The 24456-nt window shown below is 33.7% G+C and overlaps 1 protein-coding gene across 3 annotated transcripts in view; it reads left to right on the top strand.

Moving 5' to 3' along the window:
• CLINT1 (clathrin interactor 1) overlaps window positions 1-24456 on the top strand; it is a 55079-nt gene that overhangs the window by 8277 nt on the left and 22346 nt on the right. For all 3 annotated transcript variants that reach the window (XM_057730067.1, XM_057730054.1, XM_057730061.1), the window contains exons 2-5: window positions 18274-18378; window positions 18931-19027; window positions 20478-20586; window positions 21525-21689. In XM_057730067.1, the coding sequence (XP_057586050.1) occupies window positions 18274-18378; window positions 18931-19027; window positions 20478-20586; window positions 21525-21689 (476 nt within the window). The remainder of the gene's footprint in view (window positions 1-18273; window positions 18379-18930; window positions 19028-20477; window positions 20587-21524; window positions 21690-24456) is intronic.

The following is a 24456-nucleotide window of genomic DNA, read 5'->3' on the forward strand; positions in this document are numbered from 1 at the left end:
TAGAATTGGGATCTATAATGCTAATAATTCTTACGCTATATTCCTTTTTTTAATACCCTGGGATATTTGATTTGCTTCTGAAACCAGCTTAACATATGACATCTCTTGATAAGAAAAACATCACACTGTCCTTTATTTTGGGGGGGGAGGGGGGAGGATTGATTTACCAAATAACCTGTGCAAGTGACCTTAAGCAACTGTCAGCAATAGGAAAGATTGTTTCACAATTAAACACACAAAACAATGCAAGTCTGAAGCTGGTTTAAGTAGAGTAGGACTGTTTCTGGTTGTTGAATAGGAATAATATTCCCATACTTTAAAAAAATATGGACCTCAGAAGTTTATGCTTTCAAAATTTATTAGAAATTGCATTGGAGGAACTTGTGGGTGAATTGATAATGTGTGTCATAAGATATATAGTTGAATTTGTAATGACTGGTATTTCCAGAACAATTTTCAAATAAAAATTTTATGCTAAATATTTAACTAAAAGTTTTTCTAGCACTGGGAATGGGTGTCCTAGTTATTTAGAGTCATAAATAGAATATTACTGTTGTACCTAAGTATAACATTTTGCTAGCTTTTATTAACTTTTGTCATTAAAAATGGTAATAGATTACTGTTTTTCATGAAAACTTTGTAACAAGAATAATCCTGAAAGAGTCATTGAGGGTGTGATTGGCCTATTTATTAATTGCGTGAAATGTTTACCCTTTAGGAGTTATTACTCATATAAGTACTTAAGATTGCTTGACATACTAACATAGTTTGGAGGAGGGGGTGTGGTAGTTGGTGTACCAAAAGAATAAGATTTGCATATGTTATATTACTAATTGTTCCTTTTTACTATAATTTAATTATGAAATAAAATGACATTAATTATAAAAAATTTTATGTTTTAACTGTGATAAATTTCCTTTACATTAAAATTGATGCATTCTGTGTCTAAAAGCAATAATGTATAATGTTCACTCTATCAAAAACTCTTCAGTGCTTTAATGGAGGAATGATTGCACTTGAGAAAGCTAGTTACTGCCTTATTCAGCCCTGAAATAAATGTTCTTCAGATTATAGAATCAAGAAAATGACAGCTTGAAATGAAGAAGAAATAAACCAACCAGTCCTTTCATGAAGTCTGACTTTGTTCCAAGTTATATGTGTTACTTAGAGGAGTAGTTTTAGAAAAAAAAAGATTTTTTTTTTATTGAGGTAAGATTCACATAGCATGAAATTAACCATTTTAAAGTGTTGAATCCAGTAGTATTTAGCACATTCACAGTGTTGTGCAATGAGGCAGATTTTTAAATAACTTTTTATTTTGAAATTAAAGTTTTAAGAATAGTAAAGAGAATACCTGTATACCCTTTATCCATATTCCCCAATTTTTAAGATTTTGCCATTAATTGCTTGTCATTTTCCTCCTCTTCCACTCTCTGTCTTTATCTGTCTACACACACACACACACTCCCTCACACTCACTCATCTGATCCATTTGAAAGTAGGTTACATGACCCCTTTGCCTCAAAACTTGTGTGTATTTTTTAAGAACAAGGATTATTTACCTATATGGCTATGATATAGTTATCAGATTCAGAAGATTTAACATTGAAACAATTTTATCTCCCTATAGTCCATGTTCCAATATTGCCAGTTATCCCACTCCAGTGCAGGATTCTATCATGTATTTAATTGTCATGATTCTTTACTCTCCTTGAATGAAGAGTTCCTTAACCTTTCTTTCCTAACCAAAATGACATTGGCACTTTTGAAGGTTATAGACCAGTTATTTTATAAAATGTTTCTCAATTTAAGTTTAGCCGATACTTCCTCAGGTTATATATTATGAGCTGAAAAATTACATTGTGTTGCTGTGTCCTTTTCAAGGGGAAAACAGTTTCTCTTTGTTCCTTGTTAGTGCTGTTAATTTCGGTCACTCAGTCAAGGTGTGGTCTGGTTCCTTTACCATATGGTTACTGTTTATCTAATTGCAGCTAATAAGCAGTCTGTGGGGAGATACTCTGAGACTGCCTCCTCAGTAGACTCCCCTCTAGGTTTAGCATCTACAGATGCTTGCTTGAGCCAGTCTTTACTATAGTGGTTACAAAAAGCGATGCTCATCCCTCCCCTTCTCTTCATAGTTATCAGTTTACTCTAAGCAAGAGCTCTCTCTTTTTTTTCTCTTCTTTTCTCCATCCCTCCTTCATGGATTTTCATTTTATTCAGTGGATTGTAATTCATTACTGTCCACCACTTATTTCAGCACTCAAATTGTCACTGATTTAGCAAGTGAGAGCCCTGTGAAGCTGGCCTGTATCGTGTTGTCATGCCCTTTAATTTTTTGGAGTGCTTTCTCACTTTCTGACACAAGATGTTTCAAGCTTGTCCTGTATTTTCTCTGCTTCAGCCCTGGAGTCAGCCATTTCTGCAAGGACCCCTGGTTTTGGTTCTTTTTAGCAGTGGAACAGATTTTAAAAAGAGACTATATGGTAGGTTAAAGAGATTTTTGTCATAATTAAGATGTTGTCAGAACTTCTTACATGTAGGAACACCTACAGTACAAAGAGTTGGCACATGGGATAAAGACGTCTTTGGAAGTGTGGTGGTGGTATTTTTCTTTTGGATAATTAAGCATTTTGTTTTTGTATTTTTAAACCTTAAGAGAATAAGATTTGTGAAGGATGCTACATTGCTATTCTCTCCTGCTATTCCCACCTGCAGCAATGTAATTTGTGTTCCATAAATCAAGTATGAAAAGACAAAAATCAAAGCGTTTGCTATACAAGTGTATATATTGCAGATAATCTGAATATGTCAACAAAATGCTCTCACAGAATGTACTTTTCCTAATGGTATTTCATGTTACAACCATTTACCAATAATTCACATACTTTTTATTTTAACTCCTGTTTGGCTTTTGAATTGTTTATACTAGCAGCTGATTACTGAGTAATTTAAGTCTCGATTATGGCAGTGCTATTCTAATTAGGATGCTGGATGTTGGCACTTTATTTAGCAAGCAGATGTAAAATACTTATGTTTGTGACATTTGTAGAAATAAGTATTGAAGATTAATTTTCTGTAGGTAATCTTAGGATGTATAGCTTAAGTGTAGACTTATGCATACTTTACCCCAAAACCAAATAGATAACTCATTTGGAATATGAAATCATTTTTGACTTAAATTGGAAGAAACTGGCTATATGTTGAGAGTCTCATTTTCCAAACAATTTAAAAAAATAACTATGTATGTGTAAATGTTAAAAAGCAGCAAAATTACACAGTTTTAAATAATTAAATGCAAGTAATTTGAACTTTAAGAGTTAGAAGAACTTGAGAAATTTGCTGGAGATATTTGAATTTAACATAGGTAATATCCCTTTGGCCATGTTTAGATTTATAAGGAATAATTTGAAAATAATAAACAATACATAATTAACATTCCTGTTGTACTGATAACATTTTTCAGATACGAGTTTTTTAGAATAAATGGTGATGTGATCATCTTTTAATGAATGAGTTATATTCTCAGTGCTTAGATAATCTCTGATAAAGAAAACTCAAATTATTGGTGTGCTTCTCATGTCAGATACCCATACAACAAAGAGAATGAGGTGTTGTGCTAAGGATTGAAGGAAGCCACGGAATAATCTGGCTTATTCATTTAATGAATATTTACTGAGCATCTGGAACTCTTTCAGGTACTTGAAGTACAGTTGTAAGCAAGTTTTGGTGGGGACGGATAAAAAGAACAAGTAAGCAAAATACTTGCTATGCAATGGCCTGCAAATCCCTAAGCCTACCACTCTTCTTCCACATGCTCTTGCCATACTGTTCTCTTTCTCACCAGCTCTTTCCCCACTCTGGGTCTTTGCTCACTCTGTAACACGTCCTCTCTCTGGAACACTTCTCCTTCACTCTCTGTGGTCTTAATTCTTTAAGTCTTAACGTAGATACCATATCCTTAGGCCTCCTCTGACCACCCTAATTAAAATAGTCCCATTCATCATTCTCTACTTTAGCCCGATTTCTTCACAACACTCAAAAAATACACAATTATTTTGCTTACACTGAACCTGCAAACACTGAACCTTTTATTCCTAGGGGAAATACAGAGTTAGGTTCCTGTAGGCCTCTGGTCACATTTTCATCAACCAGTTAGTGGGTAACCTTTTATGTGTGTTTCTGTTTAAAGACACCTTCTTTAATACGTATATTGTTGATTCATTAACATTGAACTCAGGGCCAACCACACTATGCTTCATGTCTTATCTAACATAGGTATTTTCTGTGTAAGGCACATCATAACCTTCTTACTCTTAGAAACACTAGACAGCACGTAGCACTCAGCTTGGGGGCCATGTTAAACAACAAAATCAAGAAAAATCATAAAGATGTGAAAAAACAACACTGAATAGACCAGAGAAAGGACATTTGTTTACAGTATGAAAACTGAAACAAGAAGACAGAGCATCACCTTTTTGACCTCATCTGGGAATGTATGACAGATGACTCAAATTTTTTGCTGCACTGTTCACAAATGACCACGAAAGTGCTGTGGATATTGATTTTGGTATTAAAAATACATTTAAGTGAGCAAATAAACTAAGAGTCCTCAAATAATCAACTCTGTTTGCTTTTTAAAAACTTACATTGTGTTAAGGGAATTAAGATAAATTCATACATAGCCATTGTATGGGCAGAATAATTTGTAAGAGTTACAAATGTAATGTTTACTTCTTCATAGGAAAGGGAGATTATGGGTTGGAAAGAGTCAGGAAGGCTTTGTTTTTGCATCTTTGTTTAAAACTAGGCTTGATTTTAACTGAAAGAAGAGGTGGGGCTCCCAGGAGTGAACAGTTATTCAGGTAAGAAAGTAAAGGGCATGTTTAAATTTCATCTAGTAATATGGTATGATTATTCCATAAAGTAAATGAAACAGAAGTAGTGGGAGAAAAGGCTAGACAGACAGATTGAGGCCAGATTATGCAGGTCCTACATGATCATTTAGGACTTTTCTAGTCAGAGGAAAGAAGCTATTTAAGAATTTTAATCCTTTTGTTCAATTACTCAATAAATATTTAATAAATATCTGCTGTCATCAAGCCTGTTCCAGATACAGGGGATCTTTAAGTGAGTAAGACAATTTGTGTCCTCTGGGTGTTTTCAGTCCAGAAGGGGAGACAAGTAAACAAATGTGCCCATTGTGTATTGCGCTGGGTTTAGTTTTACTTCAAGGTAATAGAAAGCACATAGTGTGCTTTGCTATGTAGAGCATATAGGCAGATCCCCAGAGTTGAAGGAAGATTTCTCTGAAGAAGTAGCATTTAAGCTAAAATCTGATGATAAGGTAAGATGAGGTAGGGGGATGGTATGGGTGGGCAGAGGATTTAGAAACAGAGGAAATAGCATGTACAGAGTCCTGGAAAGAATAACCGTGATGGGACTGAAGAAATAAATTGGTATCTCATATGAAAGAATGTGGAGTTCATCTTGAAGGTAATAAGGAAGCCTTAGCTGGATTTAAAATGGGGGCTCAGATAGATAGGATTTGTATTTCAGCAAGAGTTCACTTTGGGTCTAACCTGTTGAAAGATAGAGGGGATACCTGACAGGCTAGTTGCAAGGTTGTTGGCAATAATCCCTGTGAGAAATGGTAGTCACCCTTATAAGGTAGTGGCAGTGTGTGTAACTTGAAGTGGATGGACATATTTGAGAGAGAGTTAGAAAACAGGGTTGGAAAGACCTGGGAATGGATTGGATGTTGGCTAGAAGAGGGGAGAGAGGTAATCAGTAGTGATGTTCAAGCCATAACCCAGGAGGATACTCTCCACTGTACAGGAGGAGGAAGATGTTTCAGGGGAAAGTGGTAATGAGTTTGTGGTAAACTAGCATGACCAGTACTAAATAATAGGAAAATGAATCTGATTGTGCTTGGAGATATTGTTAAATGCTTTTGTAGAAGTCTAGGCTAGAGGTGAGTGCCTGTATTTTTAATGCAGAATGAACAAGTTTTGGAAATTAATGGGAAGTGGGCACTGAGGGAAAAGACTCCCAAAGATGACTCCAAAATCCCAACAACTGCACCCAGCCTGCCCAGCTTTATGATGTGCCATGAGATCATATATCAGGATGAAAAATTGTGAAGCTACCTTCATGTTGCTACCTCTCATATACATAGAAACTAACATTTTATTGTTAAAAAGCAGCTCTTATTTTTAAGAGTAATCATTTTTTTCCACTCTTGGGACTTTCTTTTGGGGTATCTCATCTATGTATTTAATTGATCCTTGTGAGAAATGTTAGCTCTGCATGAGGGAGCCTAGAAAAGCAGCTGCTAGTGTGAGAGCAAGGGGCCATGGGGAGAGGCCATTCATCTCTTTTCCTGAGCTCTTTGCCATGTTTCTTTTTGTTCAGCTGTGCATTATAAAATATCGTTAAATAAGTAAAATATACAGGAAATAAAAAAAGATGTTGAACATATAGTTATTAAATGAGGATTAAGAAATTAAAACTTGAAGCTGAAATAAAGTGAGAACTTTGAAGGGATTGGAATAAAGTTTAAAAATTTTTTAAAACCCAATGCAAAAAGGATACAAAAAGAGTAAAACAGAAGAGACTTAAAATAATATTGAGGGAATTCCCTGGCAGTCCAGTGGTTAGGACTCAGTGCTTTCACTGCTGGGGCCTCCTGGGGTTAATCCCTGGTGCGGGCACTAAGATTCTGCAAGCCACACAGTGTGGCCAGATTTAAAAAATATATATATACACACACACACACACACACACACATATATGCATACACACACATATATAAGATCAACAGTAAAGTTCAATCAAGGATTTTTTTAAAGTATGATAAAAATAAGAAGGAAAGCAAGGTAAAAGGCTGAAAGCTGGTCAAGAGATACGAGTTTAAAACCATAAAAAGTTAAAGGAAAAACTATTCATTAGGTTAAAAATAAGAAATAACAGATACTAAAAAAAAGGTAAGATAAAAGTTTTGGTATCAACTGACAATATTTTTGGAAGTTTGGGGAAAAGGGCCATTTTTAAAAAATACAGCAAAGTAGGTTTCTTGGGACACTTACAAAATGCTCCAGGGAAAAGGTGTGTTGTCCACAAAGTTTTAGAAATGTTTAATGTGGTCCCTCTTGAAGACTTATAATGCACATGAGAATAGTAAAGTCTCCAAGAAGTGTTGCAGAAATAAAGTTGCCTTTGTTTTACATAACATTTCCTAAACCTTACCATAGAACACATTTCTCACATAACACCTATTAATGTCTCCCAGAGTATTTTTCACAAAACACTAGAGTACTGTTTCAGAAGAAAATAAAAACTGAAAATCTTAACAGTTACAGAGATACATGATTAAAAAGAAAAAGTCAGCTGGAAATAAGAAAAGGGTTTTAGGTTGAGGCTGGCATTCATTCCTCGGGAATAGTCTCCTGTTGAGGCAGCAGTGTTCTGCAGGAGCCAAGGGGCAGAGAGCAACCTGATACCTTTGCCTTCTGGCCCTCCATCCATAGCTGTCTTCAGAGCTTTTATCTGTGCAGACAGAGCGCTGATATAACACACAGGCTGCTGAGCCAGGGGAGTGGAAGCTGATCCTTGGCAGAGTTAACTCAGCGCAGCCAATGGACACTTCCCTAGCAAGTGAAAAGAAGTTTTATTTACAAGTACTATTTTTCTTTTCTTTAAAAAAAAAGGTCATGTTTTTTCATTGTATCAATGAAATTTTAAACAAATGTTTCTCCACCCCAGTACTTTTTATGGGCTTTTTTCCTTTAGGCTTTGTCCACATGCACATGTGTTTTTTATATAGTTGGTAGTGGTTAGTGTTCATATAGTTTTGAGTTGTGAGAGCTTTTTTCCTATGGCCGTGAAAGAAAGAATTTCCTAGTAGTGGCTGCCTCTGCCTGTTCTATTGCTATATTGTTCCAATCACCGTTGCTGCAACATTTTGAGAGCAGCTTTTCATTCTGCTTCTCTGAACCACACAAAAAAGTCTTCCCTTTTGCCAGCCTCCCCAAATCTTATTGCTGCCAGAGTACCTCTCTGGAAAATAACTCCTTAGTATTGTGGGACTAGCCTGTATTGGAACAGCTTTTTTCTAAGCCTATCATCCGCCACCCAGGTCATGTTAGCAGCACTTTGCTAGAGAGATGTTAGAATGGCTTCCATATAAACCATCAAGACCTGTGAACATCCAGACATTTAGTAGTATGATTTGTGCTGTTATAGAGGAAACAGGATAGAGAAACTGGATGTCGTGGCTTTTCTAACATCCTTTGTTCAGCTAGACACCTCATGGACGTTATTTTTGGCATTTTGAAAGCTCAGAATTCTGCAACTTTCATTATCCCCAAATTGTAGATATAAACTTTATGCTAAATAAGTTTATTCTTATAATAGCTTAAAAGTCTTTGTTTTTTTCGCATAATTTGCTTTGGGATGTGTGACTCTAGTGGCTGATGTGAATGAGTTAGTTTAGTGAATCCAAACATGTTAGAGACATTATCAAATGAGGTCAGATTACCACTACAGGAGAAATTGCTGCTTAATGTAAAATGAAACCCTAGCTCATGGTTGGTGGTGTACCAAGATTAAAGAGAGTGAATTTCAAAATACAAACTCTATTAAGCATAAAATAGCAGTTCTGTGATAGGTCTTGTATTGATACTTGTGCTCTCTCTTAGTGAAACTCATTTCCAGATCTTTGGCCATTTTTAAATAATAGCCATCCTGCCTTGTATAGTTGTATCCTTGAAGTCTTCATTTCAGTGTGCACACCATGGGTCAGATAGGCTGCCAGTTACCATGACTGTAAAGTTCCACAACAATGAATGAGATGGGTAAGTAATAAGTATTAATGCCAATGTACTCTAAGGAGCCATATAAGGAAGATCTTCAAACTAAAAATGATAAATATTGACAGAAAAATAACCATGTGTGCTAAATGCTTTTGCATGTCATTTCATTTAATCTCTGTAATACATAGGAACTACCTTTCAGATGAGGAAACTGAGACACATGAGTGGTTGATTTGTCCAGGGATCAGAGACAAGATATGGGCCCTATTCATTTCTAGTAAATTATTAATTAATATGCATATTACTTTGCTTTTCTACAACATAACCATAAAAGATGAAGCAGATTATGAAAATACGTAGATGTGCAATGTTTTCTTCTAGTGTGGCCTTGTGTTTTGGAACAGTTCCTGGAGTCAAGGCCCATTTTAATGTCTGAATAAGGGCTGCTATCAAATGGATTATTTAATTTGGTATTGCTAACCACTGTAGTTGTAAGGAAAGGGAAATCGTTTTATAGTTTCTTCCTCCCACAGGTCATAATTTAGTTGTGGACATCAGGATGTTTTTCTTGGCTTATCTCATCCATGTAGTTTTCCTTTGCACATCTGTTACATAAATTACTAAACTATTTCCTTGAAAAGTTGCCAGTTTAAGTCACACTTAATAGTGATCAAGGGGTCGGTACCTTTTGGAAAAAAGAATTAAATGACAGACTGAGGGGCAGAAATCCAACTACCATCGCAATTTAAGTATTTTTTTGTTTTGGATCAATTCCTATATTTTTGGAAAATTGAAATAATTTATGCGGTTTCTAGTGTTTCCCAGAAGACTTCATGTTGGACTATAAATATTTAATGATCTTTCATATAAAATGAGGTATTTTAGTTACCGCTTCTGTAAGTTATCTTTGCAGTTAATCAATTTATGTATACATTCTAGTCTGGTACAAAGCTTGCCATTTGAAACTAAATTTGGAGTGTTGACTTCTTTGATGATTATTCATTTTATGTACCCTTTCCTGATCTTGAATTCTACAGAAACCATAAAATATTTTTCCGTTTTTTTTGAAAAACGTAAAATTTATTATTAATGCTAGTTACATGTTAGGACTACTTTATACTTAAATGAACAAATCGGTTAGGAATCTTAGAAATTATGGGTGTGGGTCTGGTTAGTTTTGGCTTATGCAAACTGATACTGAATCAATATTGGAAATTTTCTTGGAATGTTTTTTAGTAAACTGTTACATAAACAAGGGACCAAGTATTTTTTTTAATGCACATTGTGAAATTATGTGGGTTTAGAATGCTGGTTTTTAAGTTTGAAATCTTTAGATAAAGATATCATTTGGAATACTGATAATCTGTAATGGGTGTTTTTAGAGATTAGAAGAGAAATTATGTTATAAATGGTTGTGTCAGCTACTGATAAAAGTTCTTAGATTAAAAAAAAAGTTCTTAGATTAAATTCTTTTGCATTACATTTCCTACTGTGTAACCGTTCTCCTTTCTAAATTATAGTAGAGTCTTGATAGATCTTTCTGTTCAGAGTTTTGACTTTTTAAAACAGATCTAGAAGATCTGTTAACAGGAAATAATGTATAATTTTGTTATGATTCAAATCTGACCTGCAGTGTGGGAACTAGTCACTTAGCTAAGCCAGTCACTGGCGTCCACCTTACAGCTCAGCTTTGTTGTGCTCCAGCTCTGAGGCTGTGGTAACACCTTAACTTTTTTTGTGAAAAACGACTCAAAGAAAGCCAACCTCTCATACTGGTATTGAATGTGGCAGGGCCTGAGAAAATGATGATTCACAGGCAGAAAATAGAAGTTTTACACATATTTAAAGAGGAACACATCAGGTTTTTACACATATTTAAAGAGGAACACATTGGGTTTGGTGGTACCTTGAATTGATGACAGTCAAATCTATACAGAATCAATAAAAGAAATTTATTTAAGGTGTTCTGCCGTGCAAAAGTTTCTTACCTACGAAATAAAATTTGGTGAATCTAAATATTGGTTTCCCTGTGTTGAGGAAGTATAATATGCACAGGATAGTTTAATTCTTGATTGAATCTGGGAGATTGTCAGGAGTCGACATAAACATTTTTATTTTCACAATATTAAAGATTACAAAGGTCTTCAGCTTATCTTTCAAGAATGTTAGTGGTTTATTCTTATAGTTTCTTCTGCCTGCAGAGTAGGTTGTGTTTAATTTGCTCTGTGTTCACCCTGCCCCCCCCCCATGAGACACTTTTATAGAAAATAGTTTTATAGGATTTCTCTTTCCACTTTTTCTGCAAGTAGTACAAATGCAGTGTAAATTTTTGAGTTAAGATTACAAGAATATTGAACCATATCTTTCAACAGTGTTCAGTAACAGGAAAACATCACAGGTGACTAAAATTCTGTATTTCAGTTCTCCACCCCATGATAATACTGATCTGAACTATTATTGAAATTGAAGGGCAGCAACTCAGAATGGATCAAGAATTTGGTAGTAGAATTGATGTGAGAATAGCTTTTGATTAAGAAAAGACTATATAGTCCTTAATTTTCTTACAACTTAATAAAACAATTAGAATTTCAAAAATAGTTGTATCAGTTAGGGGTACTTTTCTGTTGTCTAATAATATGTGGGAAGGGAACAACTAAATGGTGTTTCTGAACATTAATGCATTTTCTATGGTTTTAATATCATATAGGCAGGCTACTTGAGTTCGGACTTAGTTTCTCTGTGCCATGTTTTTAAAATGTATGAGGTGTCTAGTTATAGCATGATCTTTAACTTGATCTTTAAGTATCCAGAATTATTTTAAAAGTTAGAAGCTTTAAAAAGGACTGTGGGACCCCCTTCCTCCCTCAATAAAACCTAGCAGTAAATTGCTCTTAAATATTTATTTGGGTTTAATTTTTTTTTTTTTTTTGGACTGTGATAACTAAAGGAAGAGGTATAGTATTTCAGTGCATATTCTTGTTGATTATTTTAAAAAGTAGCAAGTTAAATATTGTACCATTTAGCATTTTAAAGTTCCCTCTTTAAAAATGAAGAAAACAGAAGGTACATAAATAATGTGTACATGAGCGTACTACATACTTACTTATACTTGGATATAAATAGGGTATATATATTTTTTAAGTAAGCAGGTTATTCTTTTCTGAAATCTTGTTACTGCAGAAGAATGGTTGAGAGCCTCAGATTTTAGATGTCTTCAGTTTCAGTTCCTTCCTATTTAAACTGATATTTTCTTTACCTTGCTTTTAAGAATATGTATAAGAGAGGGGTACATTGGTTTCCTCCTTTTCAACTGGATAGTTTGTATTTAATTTTACTAAAACCAAAGAAAATGTAATTTCCATGACCGAGAATATATCTTTTTAAACATTAATTCAGCATTTAGTTTTTTTAGTAGCACAATTTGTGATATCATCTTATATTTTAACTAGTAGACTTTTAGCTCAGATGATATTACCAATTCTCTGATTTTAGAGCATTATGTCATAATAGAAAATGGGCTACATTTAATTAGAATTAGAAAATCTAACAAAATTTGGACATCTATTGCTATTTACTAGTCATGTGATCCTGAGTGTAAGTTTATTTAAACTTCTCTGCTAAGGAGGTGCTATTAAGTACTTTTTCTTCTCCTCTCACTTAAATTTTTAAATTATTTTTTGGTAGGGGGTTTTTTGCTAGTAATGGCAGTGTGGCAGCACTAGAGAGAAAGTGGCAGGCATCAGGTTTGTTATTTGTTTCTTCTTTACTTATCAATATTTATTTCATTGGTTTTCTTCTTATGATACGGATGGAGTATTGTAGTTTTTTCCTTTTTGTTTTTTAGCACTGGCGCTCTATAACTAAGATACTATATAATCAAATATGATAATATCTGCTTTAGCAACATTAATTCTTCTACTGAACTATTTCATTGCTTGTGTTAAGACATTATTCATTGCTTTGTGTTTCATTTTCAGATCAAGAAAAGGCTTTTTTTTTTTTTTGGATTGGTAACAAATACCTGGCTGAGTAGATGAATCAGTTTTTCCACCTCCCCACTCTCCATTTCTATAGACTCAGATTTTCTGCTAACAGTGAAAGTTATGTATTTGTTGAATTTTGGAGTACCAGTCTTCTTGGTTATTGACCATAAATTTGATACCATTCATAGGACTGTAATAGTATGTAACTTGGTTTTAAAGTATGAGTATTGAACCTATCAATGTTCAGCTTGCAAATGAGGGTAATATGGTGAAGATCATTATCCCCTGATGAAAAATAAATGTCACGTGGTCCATTATCTAGCTTTTAGAGCAAGTATTCTTAAAACTGTTTCCCTGCTGTTTGGGTTAGAAACATTTTTAAAAAGGAACAGATTTTCCCGGTATAAGTAACTTGTTACCTGAGAAAACTGTCTTTTTCAGTGTTCATTTTAAGGGTGTTTTATTGTTTTTGGTTTTTGATTTTTAAAGCTTCTTTCTTTCTCTCTTTCTTCTTTGTCTTTCAGTCTTTCTTACCTGTGTTGGGTCTTCGTTGCTGTACACAGCCTTTCTCTAGTTGCAGAGAGCAGGGGCTACTCTTCATTGTAGTGCAGTGGCTTCTTTTGTGGTGGAGCATGGGATCTAGGCGCACGGGCTTCAGTAGTTATGGCACTTGGTCTCAGTAATTGTGGCTCATGGGCTCTAGAGTGCAGGCTCAGTAGTTGTGGTGCACCAGCTTAGTTGCTCTGCAGCTTGTGGGTCTTCCTGGACCAGGGCGCGAACCCCTGTCCCCTGCATTGGCAGGGGGATTCTTAGCCACTGTGCCACCAGGGAAGTCCTTGTTTTATTGTTTTTTTAAAGTTTTTTAAAGATTGATATTTTAGAAGGAGCATAATAGTTTTACCTGTATTGTAAAGGTATCTTCTGAAATCTGTGGCATTAAGATTAAGAGGTCACTTTTAAATATAGATTTTAATTTTGGGAATCATTGTTCCCTAATACAGTTTTGTTTTTTGTTTTTCATTTTTTAATTGTTAATTTCAGTATTAGGTACCTAAGTTATCCCTGTGGTTTTACACACATAGCATTTGATATAGATATTTTAGTATGTATACATGTATTTTAGTTACTAGTTTGCTGCACTTATTAGCCTGATAACAAGATGTTGGAAGTACAAATAATACTCATTTGGTCTACCATGATGCTTATCTGTAAATAGTTAAAATATTGCTAATGATGATATAGTACTTGGTTTGTATTCTTAATGGCATTTTAATACTTTTCCCTTGGTTACAATATAAAGTTCAGAGGGGAAATTTTGGAAAATACAGGGAAAAGAAAACACTGTTTGAAGAAAAAAAAAATACCATTATTTAATAACTATTACTTTGAATGCTATATTTGTCTCTATCTCTTGCTTCCTCTGTTTTTCTGACTCTCTTGTGTTTGTAACTTTGGATATTCATACGAAAAAACACAAGGTTAACCATCTAATTTAAGAAAATACTGCTAAATAAATATTTTTTCCTGAGCTCGGAATGAATAGTCTTTATAATAACTTTAAAACAAAAAGAAGAAACCATGTTAAAAATGCAGACCAATTTGATTACATTTTGTTTAAAAAGAAGTAAAATTTAAAAGGCAGGCTAGGAAAAAGACTTCTTACTAAATCAGTTTTGATTTTCATATTCCTTCGTTAGCAGTTAGGACTGGATTATACCTATACTTTACCTTTTCTCTTGGTCTGTTGTTTTGTTTTAGCAAAGCATGTTCTTGAGCTTTTGGCAGGAAAAAATACCATAAGACTGTTCAAATTTTTTGTCAGTCATTTTACTGATTATTCTTAATGCAGATTAGAAGAGTCATTGACCATCTGTAAGTAAAAGTTACATTTTAGCTTTTACTTTCAACCAATTTTGACTCTAAACTATTACCAAGTAAAATAACTTGATACTTTAACAGTAGTGACCAGTGAAATAAGCGGAAAATGGGGAATAAAGAGGAGGGCCCAAATGAACACTAATCATTTGCAAATTGGATAATCGACCCTTGACTTAATTGAATGTTGGCTGTGTTCATATAGCCATAGAAGCATGTATACAAGACTTGAGGATGGTAACTTTTAGTAGTTGGCATCAAAAATCCAATGAGTGAGTAGTGCTGGGTTGTTCAGAGTTAAGTACTCTCTTTGAGGACTCTTAGTCCTGTCCTACCTACCTATTGCCAGGGTGTTGTAAGGAGCAAATGTGGAAGTGTGTAAAAACACTATGGTTTGATTTTAATTGTGGATTTTATCCTTATAAAAAGCAGTGGTTCAATATTACTTTAAGGTAAAAATCTTCAAAACGTGAGCAGCTTTTTATATTCTTCACTCTGGTCATTCCCTGGTTATTTCCTTTAATTTTGTTTGCAGAACAGATCCTCAACCTTCCTCTGAATTTTGTTTTAAAAAACTGATGAGATAGCCCCCTCTAGTGTCTGAATTGTTCATTCTTAAAACATTTGTGTCAATCATAAGAAGTTTTAGGAATCAAGTTAGCTGTTTTTTCCTTTCACATCTGGACATAATTTTTTTTTTAACTTTTCTTTTTGGGGGGAGAGAGGAAGAATTATTTTCCTTTCTTAAAAGGTCACTGGAATTATGGGTAGGGTGTGGATTGAGGGCAGTAGAAAACATGGGAAAGGAAGGATCAAAATGCCATTTCTACCTTTTTAGAAATAGTTATTTTTAAACGACCTGGAATAAGGCCAAACTATACAGTGTTGTTTTGTTTCAGTTTACATTTGTTTCTGAATTAAGTGCAGCTTAAAAATACTTTGTTTTGGAATTCTTTATGCCATCAGATCTCATCTTGAGCATTGCAGTTTCTGGAAAGCAATTGTTTAGTTGGAAAATGGTTTTAAAATAGAGCCTGAACACTCTTTATGGAAGTGTTCTAACTTTGTTACTTTTTATTACTATTGTTTTTGTATTTTTCTGTATTGTTACTGTTTTATATTTTATATTGTGAGTGTGTTCTAATGGCAGATTGTCTTACTGCTTTTCAACCAAGGAAATAAGATTCTTAAGCTATTGGCTCTCTGCCACTTCTTCCTCTTAAACACACAGCATTCAAACACACAGGCTTTCAGTTAAAAATCTTGTGAAGGGTTAGGGAAACAGGACCTTTCTCATTTGACCCATGGGCTTTTGTAGCTTGAACAAGGAAAGTAGTGTTCTGAAAGCTACAGCATTTATGAAGGCTCTAGTAAAAAATATTTCATGTACATGGACTAGAGATTAACTCTTTTCATCTTTTTCTCCAACAAATTAAACAATGCAAATGATTTCAAGTGTATTCTTGGTCATGAAATGCTTGGATGAATTATAATCCTAATTGCTGTTGTTCATTCCCACAGCTGCATTTTGACACTTTTAACTGCCTAAGCCATGCATTCTTCAGCCAGTAAGATAAACAAAAGCATTCTGAAATCCATTATTTTGTGGCATCTTAAATTGCAAATAAGTCATTGGCTGCCTTGATTTTATTTTGGTTCCATTGTTAGCAAAAAAAAAAAAAGTTATTTCTTTATACATAAAATTATTGTGAATAGAATGATTACAGGGTTTTTATAAAAATCCATTCATTAGTAGTCTTAAATTTTGAAGGAGGCAATAGAGACCATGGACTTATTTTAGTGCCAGAGACATAACTTGTATTTATGTTATCAAACCAGTTGATATTTTAGGACGTAGCTTTCTTTAAGATTTGAAATAAAATAATAGGGTTTCATTTTTCTACCTTAATAGAACAGTATTCTGAAGGTAAATCTGGAGACCAGATTTATTCTGTGATTTGCCAAGTCATTTATATGCATAATGGCTCCTTAAAATTTGAACTAATACCATTTATTAATTGAAATATTTGTAATAATGAAATTTATAGTCGAGTGCCAATTATAACCAAACCTTCCTTATTTAAAACAACTTTTTGATGACTAAAAAACCGTACAGCAAAAATGGGGCACATACAACTAGTAATAGTTACCAAATTATTATTTTTCCAGTATTTCTAAAACTCAATTTTAAATGAAAGATTTGAATTACCACATTCACAGGCATCTGTTGTAACAATTGTTCAGTAATAATTGGAGCTTTACATATCAAATGAGTACTACTATAATATGTCACATTTTCACAATATTTATTCCTCTGAATGTCTTTGAATTCTTAAATTCATATAAGCATGAGAAATTCTTTTTTTAATAACCAGACATTTTTCCATCTTATATCTTAATTGTAAGCTACTCTTTTCAAAGTTAGTTCTTTCTTATAAAAATATTACTTAATATTGATATTCTTAAGTTCTAATAGGTGATGTTATCTCTAATAATAATGGCTAACTTTTATTGAGCACTTCCTTTATGTCAGACACTGTACCATTGTGTACCATTTGATATGTTACCTTTTGAGATAGTAGTGTTCTTCTTTATTCCCATTTTACATTTGAGGAAACATTAAGAGAAGTGTTGGGTTGGCCGTAAAGTTCATTTGGGTTTTTCTGTAAGATTTTATGAAAAAACCCAAATGAACTTTTTGGCCAATCCATAAAATAATTTTGCCAAACATCACAGAGTAAGTAATTGGAGTCAGATCTTTCTGACTCCTAGAACCCATGTTCTTGACCACTGCTGAAGTCTTAAGTGAAAGTTAAATACATTATCACATAATCTCCTGATGGAATATTATGTAGCCATTAGAAGTGAGGACTGGGATTTTCCTGGTGGTCCAGTGGTTAAGACTCCACGCTTCCACCCCAGGGGGCGTGGGTCCGATCCCAGTCAGGGAGCTAAGATCCCACGTGCTGCACAGTGTGGCCAATAAATAAATAAATAAAACTTTAAAAAAAACAAAAAACAAAAATCTGAGGGTTCCAGTGACTACACAGTGATATAGAAAATGTATGTGGTACAGCAAGAAAAAAGACAAGGATTGCAGTTAAATATTCATAGTGGTTCTAAACAACTTTAGAGTGTTATCTTTGATTTTTCAGTGCTTTTTTAATACAGTATAAGTAACGTTCAGCTTTTATATAATTTTGCTCATTAATTTAAAGAATTTCTGTAACAGGAAACCTAAGACTGCATATAAACCACATCTGGTCAGCAAACTGACAACTTAGTTTTATAATAGACTCTAGCATGTTCAGTTTCCTTTTTAATTTGACCTAAAGCCATTTTTTGCTGGACTTATGCCAGCTCTAATGTAATCTCTCATCTGTATTCTTGAAGGCTAATGGAATTGTAAAATCTTCTTAAAGATAACTTAAATGTGTTATATAGTGTCCTCAGGGTAGCTTGTGCACAAAAGATGTTTTCTTTCCCACCCTGTAGAGGTATCTCATTAGGACACCCAGTAGTGTCATTATTAAGTTTTCATGTGTTTCTCAGTTTTGATGCTAATCTTTGTGCGTATGTGTGTGCATTTTTTTCCTCTGCAGCACCAATGTGGTGATGAATTATTCAGAGATCGAGTCTAAGGTTCGAGAAGCAACGAATGACGATCCTTGGGGACCTTCTGGGCAACTCATGGGAGAGATTGCCAAGTAAGTGATAATTTGACTCAGCAGTGCAGAAAGAATGCAACTATCTTTACCGAGAAATGTGAAATTTGCCTTCAGTTTTAAACTATTTAGCTGCCAGACATAAATTTTGCATATAATCGTTCAGGTATTAGTGGAGGAAGTTTTACAGAGGATCCATTCCCCTTAAATATTAGCTCAAAAAAGTAAAACAAAATTTTTCTTTTTCAATGAAGTTTAGAGAGTTACTATAGCTTACTATGTAAAATTTTGACAAATGCACATAAAATGACTAAAAGCTAGGAAATTTTTTTCCTGATGAACATCTGGACAACTATGCCAGTGAATGAAGGACTTGTAAAATATGATATTAATTAGTGGGACTTAGGGAAATGTGCTAGATATTGTATAAAATATAAAAAAGACATTTTTAAGGAAGCATATCTTTTTTTTTTTGAATTAAGCTTATTAATTTTTTAAAGCTCTTTAGGAAAACACAGTAACTTAGAACAAGCCTGCCATCTACTGTCAAAATTAACATATTGCAAACTCTTGAGGAAAATTATTCTTTTTCAGGGCTACATTTATGTATGAACAATTTCCAGAACTTATGAACATGCTTTGGTCACGAATGTTAAAAGACAACAAAAAAAATTGGAGAAGAGTTTATAAGGTATGGATATTAGTCTGTATTTATTATTTGACATGTTGAAGACAAATGATTGAAATTTTAAGGTGTATATACCTAAGTAATTGTGAAGGATGTTGAATCCTAGAATAGAGTATTCTAAAACAGATAAGTAGATTTGCTGTTTGTGTTCTTGTTTTCTAGTCACCATAAAAAACTATTCATATTTTTGTACATATCGAAAGTAATGAACCTATAGTATGTTTAGTGTATGAGCAATTAAGATGAAAACCACCTTCTAGTATGGTTTGTCATCTCTACATAAAAATTTGCCTGTATTATTACAATATTGTGCACCAAAAATATGTGTTAATTTTAAATATAATAAGATATTCTAAAACATTAAAATTCTCACATTTTAAAATTTGCAAATATGTACTCTTTTGTTAGATTCCTTTCATTTAATTCTTATCTCATCATATAATGTATAATTCTCAAACAAGGTAGTAATTTGTTTTTCCATCCCCACGATATTTTCTTGCTGCTTGGAAAGTTTTTCTGTGCTTCCCAAGGTGGCGTTATAATATTCATATTTGAAACTTTGAAAGCAACATTTCTGGCTTTTAGTATTGAAAATCAGTGCTTTATTTAGTTCCATGTTTTTGATATTGTTTGTTTCTGAAAACACTCACTGTCATTCTTTTAGCTTGTATAGTAGTAGTGATGAAATAGTTTAAATTTCCATAAATTAATTTTTTTAAATTAGAGCTTTCTGTTTGTTTTAATAATTCTTGGGTAAACTACTTTTTTAAACAATAAATTCCTGGTAGGATGAGGGGGTTTTTGCCTCTCAGTTTACCTAACCTAACTAGATTTCCATAGATCTTATCATCTTTATGTGAGATTTGTTCCAGAGTTAAGTTCAGAATTCATAATTAATTGGTTTTTAGTGCATTCACAAAGTTGTGTAGTAGTTACTACTGTCTAAACCAGAACATTTTCATCACCTCAAAAAGAAATCCTGTAAACATTTTTTTTCTTATATTTTTGGCAGCAAGTTTTTCAAACAAAAGCTATATCATAAACCTCCCAAATTAAATTTTATCTGGGAAAAATGCTGTGAGATCACATAATTACCAAATAATTGTTCTTTTAAACTGATGTTTCTAACAGTAAAACTGAACCAGCTTTCTAAAAGCTCAATGTTGGTTTATATCATACATGCAGATATTTAACATCTAAGTTTTTTTTTAATCTTTTGACATGTATCCAGTAGACAGTTTATAATTATTTATTATGCTTGGTATAAGAGGAATTTTAAATTGATAATATGAGTTTTTAAATGTACTTAAAGTCTCATGTAAGGTAAAGAACCTCCTACACGTATACACACACAGATTATTCATTTGCTAATGTTAGAATTTTTTTTAGCCATTTACCAGAGCTCTACCAGAATTTATTTCATTAAATTTTTTGGTGCTTTGTATTTTTACAGTCATTGCTGCTCCTAGCTTACCTCATAAGGAATGGATCAGAGCGTGTTGTTACAAGTGCCAGAGAACACATTTATGATTTGCGATCCCTGGAAAATTACCACTTTGTAGGTGAGCAATAGAAAAACCTTATAAGCAAATTAAAACAGTAGTTGGAGTTGTCAGTCACCTGAACCAGCTTAGAAGCTTCTCCGCTCTAATTAGAATGTGACTGTTGCTGGTTGTGTGACGAGTGCAGAATCCAAGACGTGGGGCCCTAGAGTATTAATTAGTGAAGACAAGAACTTGCAGAAAAGACTAGCTAATAACAACAGAACCAACACAACATGAGTGTTCGGGTTTATATTAAAATATGCACTGGAGACTGGTCCCCTGTGGTGTCCATAAAGGAATAGCTTTAATCATATGGGAAGAAAAGGTTAGAGCTCCAAAACATACACATCTGTTTGAAGCTGGGTTTTTTTTTCTCCCACCAAATAATATTTACTGTGCAAAGACAGCAAGGCCAGAGTGTGTTTTGAATGTGAAAGAGGATACAGAATGAACCACATTTCATTTTGTAGCATACCCCAGTTGAAAGCACTTTAAAAATTCAGTTTTTCAGCTACACTAAATCCTGGTAATTAGTGTTTCCAAACTTGTATTGGGGAGACAAAAGCATTTGAGTGCTTTTCAGTCACTAAAATGTAGGTTTTGTTTTGTTTTGTTAAAACATTATAGAAAAAGAAAATAACTTTTTTGGATATTAGTCTGTTTGGTTAGTTATTGTTAGTAATCCTTTTTAGTGGATCTTTAGTTTATTTTGCATAGCACCATTATCTGTGGTCCTTTTTAGTTCACCTTTGCAAGCCAAATTTCATCTCAAGACTTGAGATTAGATGAGGAAATGACAGAATTCAGTACACAATTTGCCACTTTTTATTAACTTTAAAATATTGAAGTTGGTTTCTTATATTGAAATTTTCATGTCTTATGTGTGTGTGTTAAAGGGTTTAATACACATTAACTGAATTCTTAGGGTTTTGTTTCTCCCTAAACCATCCTCACAGATGAGCATGGCAAGGATCAAGGTATAAATATTCGCCAGAAGGTGAAAGAATTGGTTGAATTTGCCCAGGATGATGACAGGCTTCGTGAAGAGCGAAAGAAAGCAAAGAAGAACAAAGACAAATATGTTGGGGTTTCCTCAGACAGTGTTGGAGGATTCAGATACAGTGAGTATCAAAGACAGACTGGCACCTAAGCATCAGTTTAGCTTCTTGGGTGTATTTTAAGAATCATTGAAATACAGAAGACAAAAGTGCTATTTTGAATACATACAGTACTAAGATATATGTAATACTCATTTTGACTACTGTCGATCTTAGGAAGCTTTCTGTTTTATACTTTTTTGGTTCAAGAATATCATTTTAAGCATTAAGTGTTATTGAATGACCAAACTTTGAGTTGACATACAGAGAATAAAATAGATATATGCCGTTTCCTCTTGGGGATCCCATTCTAAGAAGAAAAAAAGGATTTCTCTAACTTACCATGTAGAGCATTAAAAAAGAAAGTTTGATCAAGAGATTCATCCTCCTAATTCGAAGCCAGTTTAGTTCTGTTTTTGGCCAGACATAGAGCTACAGGTTAGTCTATCTTCAGTCTCTTCTCTTAATTAAGCACTGTGTTAATTTGACATAGAAGAAGGTAACTGGCAATACCGTCAGTTTTCCATCTAGACCTATCACTGTGTTATTCCTAACATATTTAAGAACAGCTAGAACATTCATCTCTCAGGTTTATTTTTAATGTAACAATATAGTTTTCCTAAAATAGATCATTAGGTAGGTGCTTGAAACAGATACAGAAAATGAGAACTCTTTTTCACAGGATATTCCTTTAGACTGGTTCTGACTCCTGTGAACGCTGACAGTCCCTTGTCATTTTGTGTATACACAGACAGGCCAGTGCTGTGTATACTTAGCAGCTGCATATTGGGGCTCTCTAACCACCCCCCAACCATATCTAAGTTTGTTTATATTTGAATTATGTTGAGATCTCATAACTCCTGCATTGTAACCATGTAAAAATCTTCTATTCTTATCTTGTGAGTATCTATAAAATGTCTTCACTCCTTTGCTCCTCTGCTTTCTTGCCCTCAAAGAAAAAATACTGCACTTAATTGGCTAATGTTTCTAACAGCAGAAAAATTCCTTTCTTTTATGTCTCATATCACATATAAGTCAGTTCTTGAATTGGGCAAAAATGTTTCTCTTAAATCACATAAATATGTTTTGGAGTTTTTATTTGTTTAGAGGACAAGAAGTCTTTTAATTATTTACCCAAGTAAATCTTTTATTCTTTAGGTTTTTCAGAGTAGCTTTAGCAGTTTAATGTGTTTTTGAGTAGAAATAGCTATTTGTCACTCTTTTCCTCATACTACTTGCCCTTTTTTTAATCAGCACAATATATAATTAGATACATTTAGAGAATTGAATAAATTTTTAGACTTAGAGTGAACTAATTACAGCATCTGCATTAGAGATAGAGTTGAATGTCCTGTGTATCTGCATTACCTTCTTTTATAAATTATTTTTAATGTTATATATATTATTCAGACTTAAGTAATCAACTTTATTTTACATGTTTTTCATTTTGACATTAGATGTCTTGCCAGTATCCAGTATCTTTGGCATTCATTTAGTATGATACCCAGCATGCTAATCAGTTTAGTTTTCATCTGCTTTCATTTTTCCTGTAAATTTTTTTCTTTTCAAAGTGTAGTTAATCGCATTGTTATTGAAGTGTACGTATACATTGTTGGAAAGCCACTCATTTTATATTACCATCCTGGCTTAAATTTTGCCTGGAAAATATTTTGTCTTGTTTTCTTTAAATTGGTGGTCACTTTTAGATTTAGTAGACATATTTTTAAATCCTCAAACTCTTACAGAAAATTTTGGCTTTGCAGTTTTATTGAGTAATTCAGCAAAATGGTTTTGTTCACTCTCCAAAGGGCATGTATGCCATAAGAACATGTTAATCAAAGTTTAAAACAAAAGCTCAGTTACCCACCTTTTGATTATTTTGCTATTTCTTATTGGTCTTTCCTTTTTCTTTGCACCCTGCCTTAATTTTCAGTCTTCTTTTTAACCTCACGTGATTTTTCTGCACCTTGTACTTTTGCCTCTTGAGTTTGGACATGGAAATGGAAATGGAAAAGGTTCCATTTAGTGCCTATAGTTCCTGTCTCTCCTTTAGGCCCTCAAAGTCAAGGACTAAAACAAATCTTGACATTTTGGGGCTTTTTTTCACTGCCAGTGATCTACTATCTCCATTCTCAAGTTCACACAGAGGCTCCCTAGGTTTTGCCAGTTCCAGTATATGTTTGGACTTGGTATTTGAATAGATCATCACTGTTCTGAATTGCTTGAGCATATTTCATGATTCTAGTGTGTATAGTTTTAGGTAGTTAGAATATTCTTTTTAAAATAATTGAAGGGTGCTTTCCCATGCCATGAAATGTATTTATTTTTCTAGTTCGATAGTAAAGAATGACAGTTATGAGTCTTTACAGTGTATTGGGATATGTAGCATTTAGAGTGGTGTTTCCTATAGTTTGTGTTTTTTTATGAGATTGTTGCTGTCCAGTACTTTTCTGATAATTGAAAAACCAGTAAGAGATGGGAATGAAATAAAGCATTGTGACTTTTGTAAAAACAAAAAGTTTTCCATTTCTCTTTGGCTTGTATAGCCTGTGTTGGTTTTTGTGTTTTTCTCTACTCCTTTCATTAAGAACTTCCTGATATGCTGTGCTGTGCATTAAGGTTGTGTAAGTTTTCATAAACAAAAGCTTTTGAATCTGCATTCCTGCCACTTAATGACTGGCACTACATGCTGTGCCTTGCTGTAATTGTGTTGATTCAGCACTGTGGAAGCTTTCTGTTTTCCTTTGAAAACTATTTTATTATGAGGAAAAGCTTCAGAAATAAGGACTGT

The sequence above is a fragment of the Hippopotamus amphibius genome, chromosome 1, assembly GCF_030028045.1.
Source record: "Hippopotamus amphibius kiboko isolate mHipAmp2 chromosome 1, mHipAmp2.hap2, whole genome shotgun sequence".
Classification (NCBI taxonomy): domain Eukaryota; kingdom Metazoa; phylum Chordata; class Mammalia; order Artiodactyla; family Hippopotamidae; genus Hippopotamus; species Hippopotamus amphibius.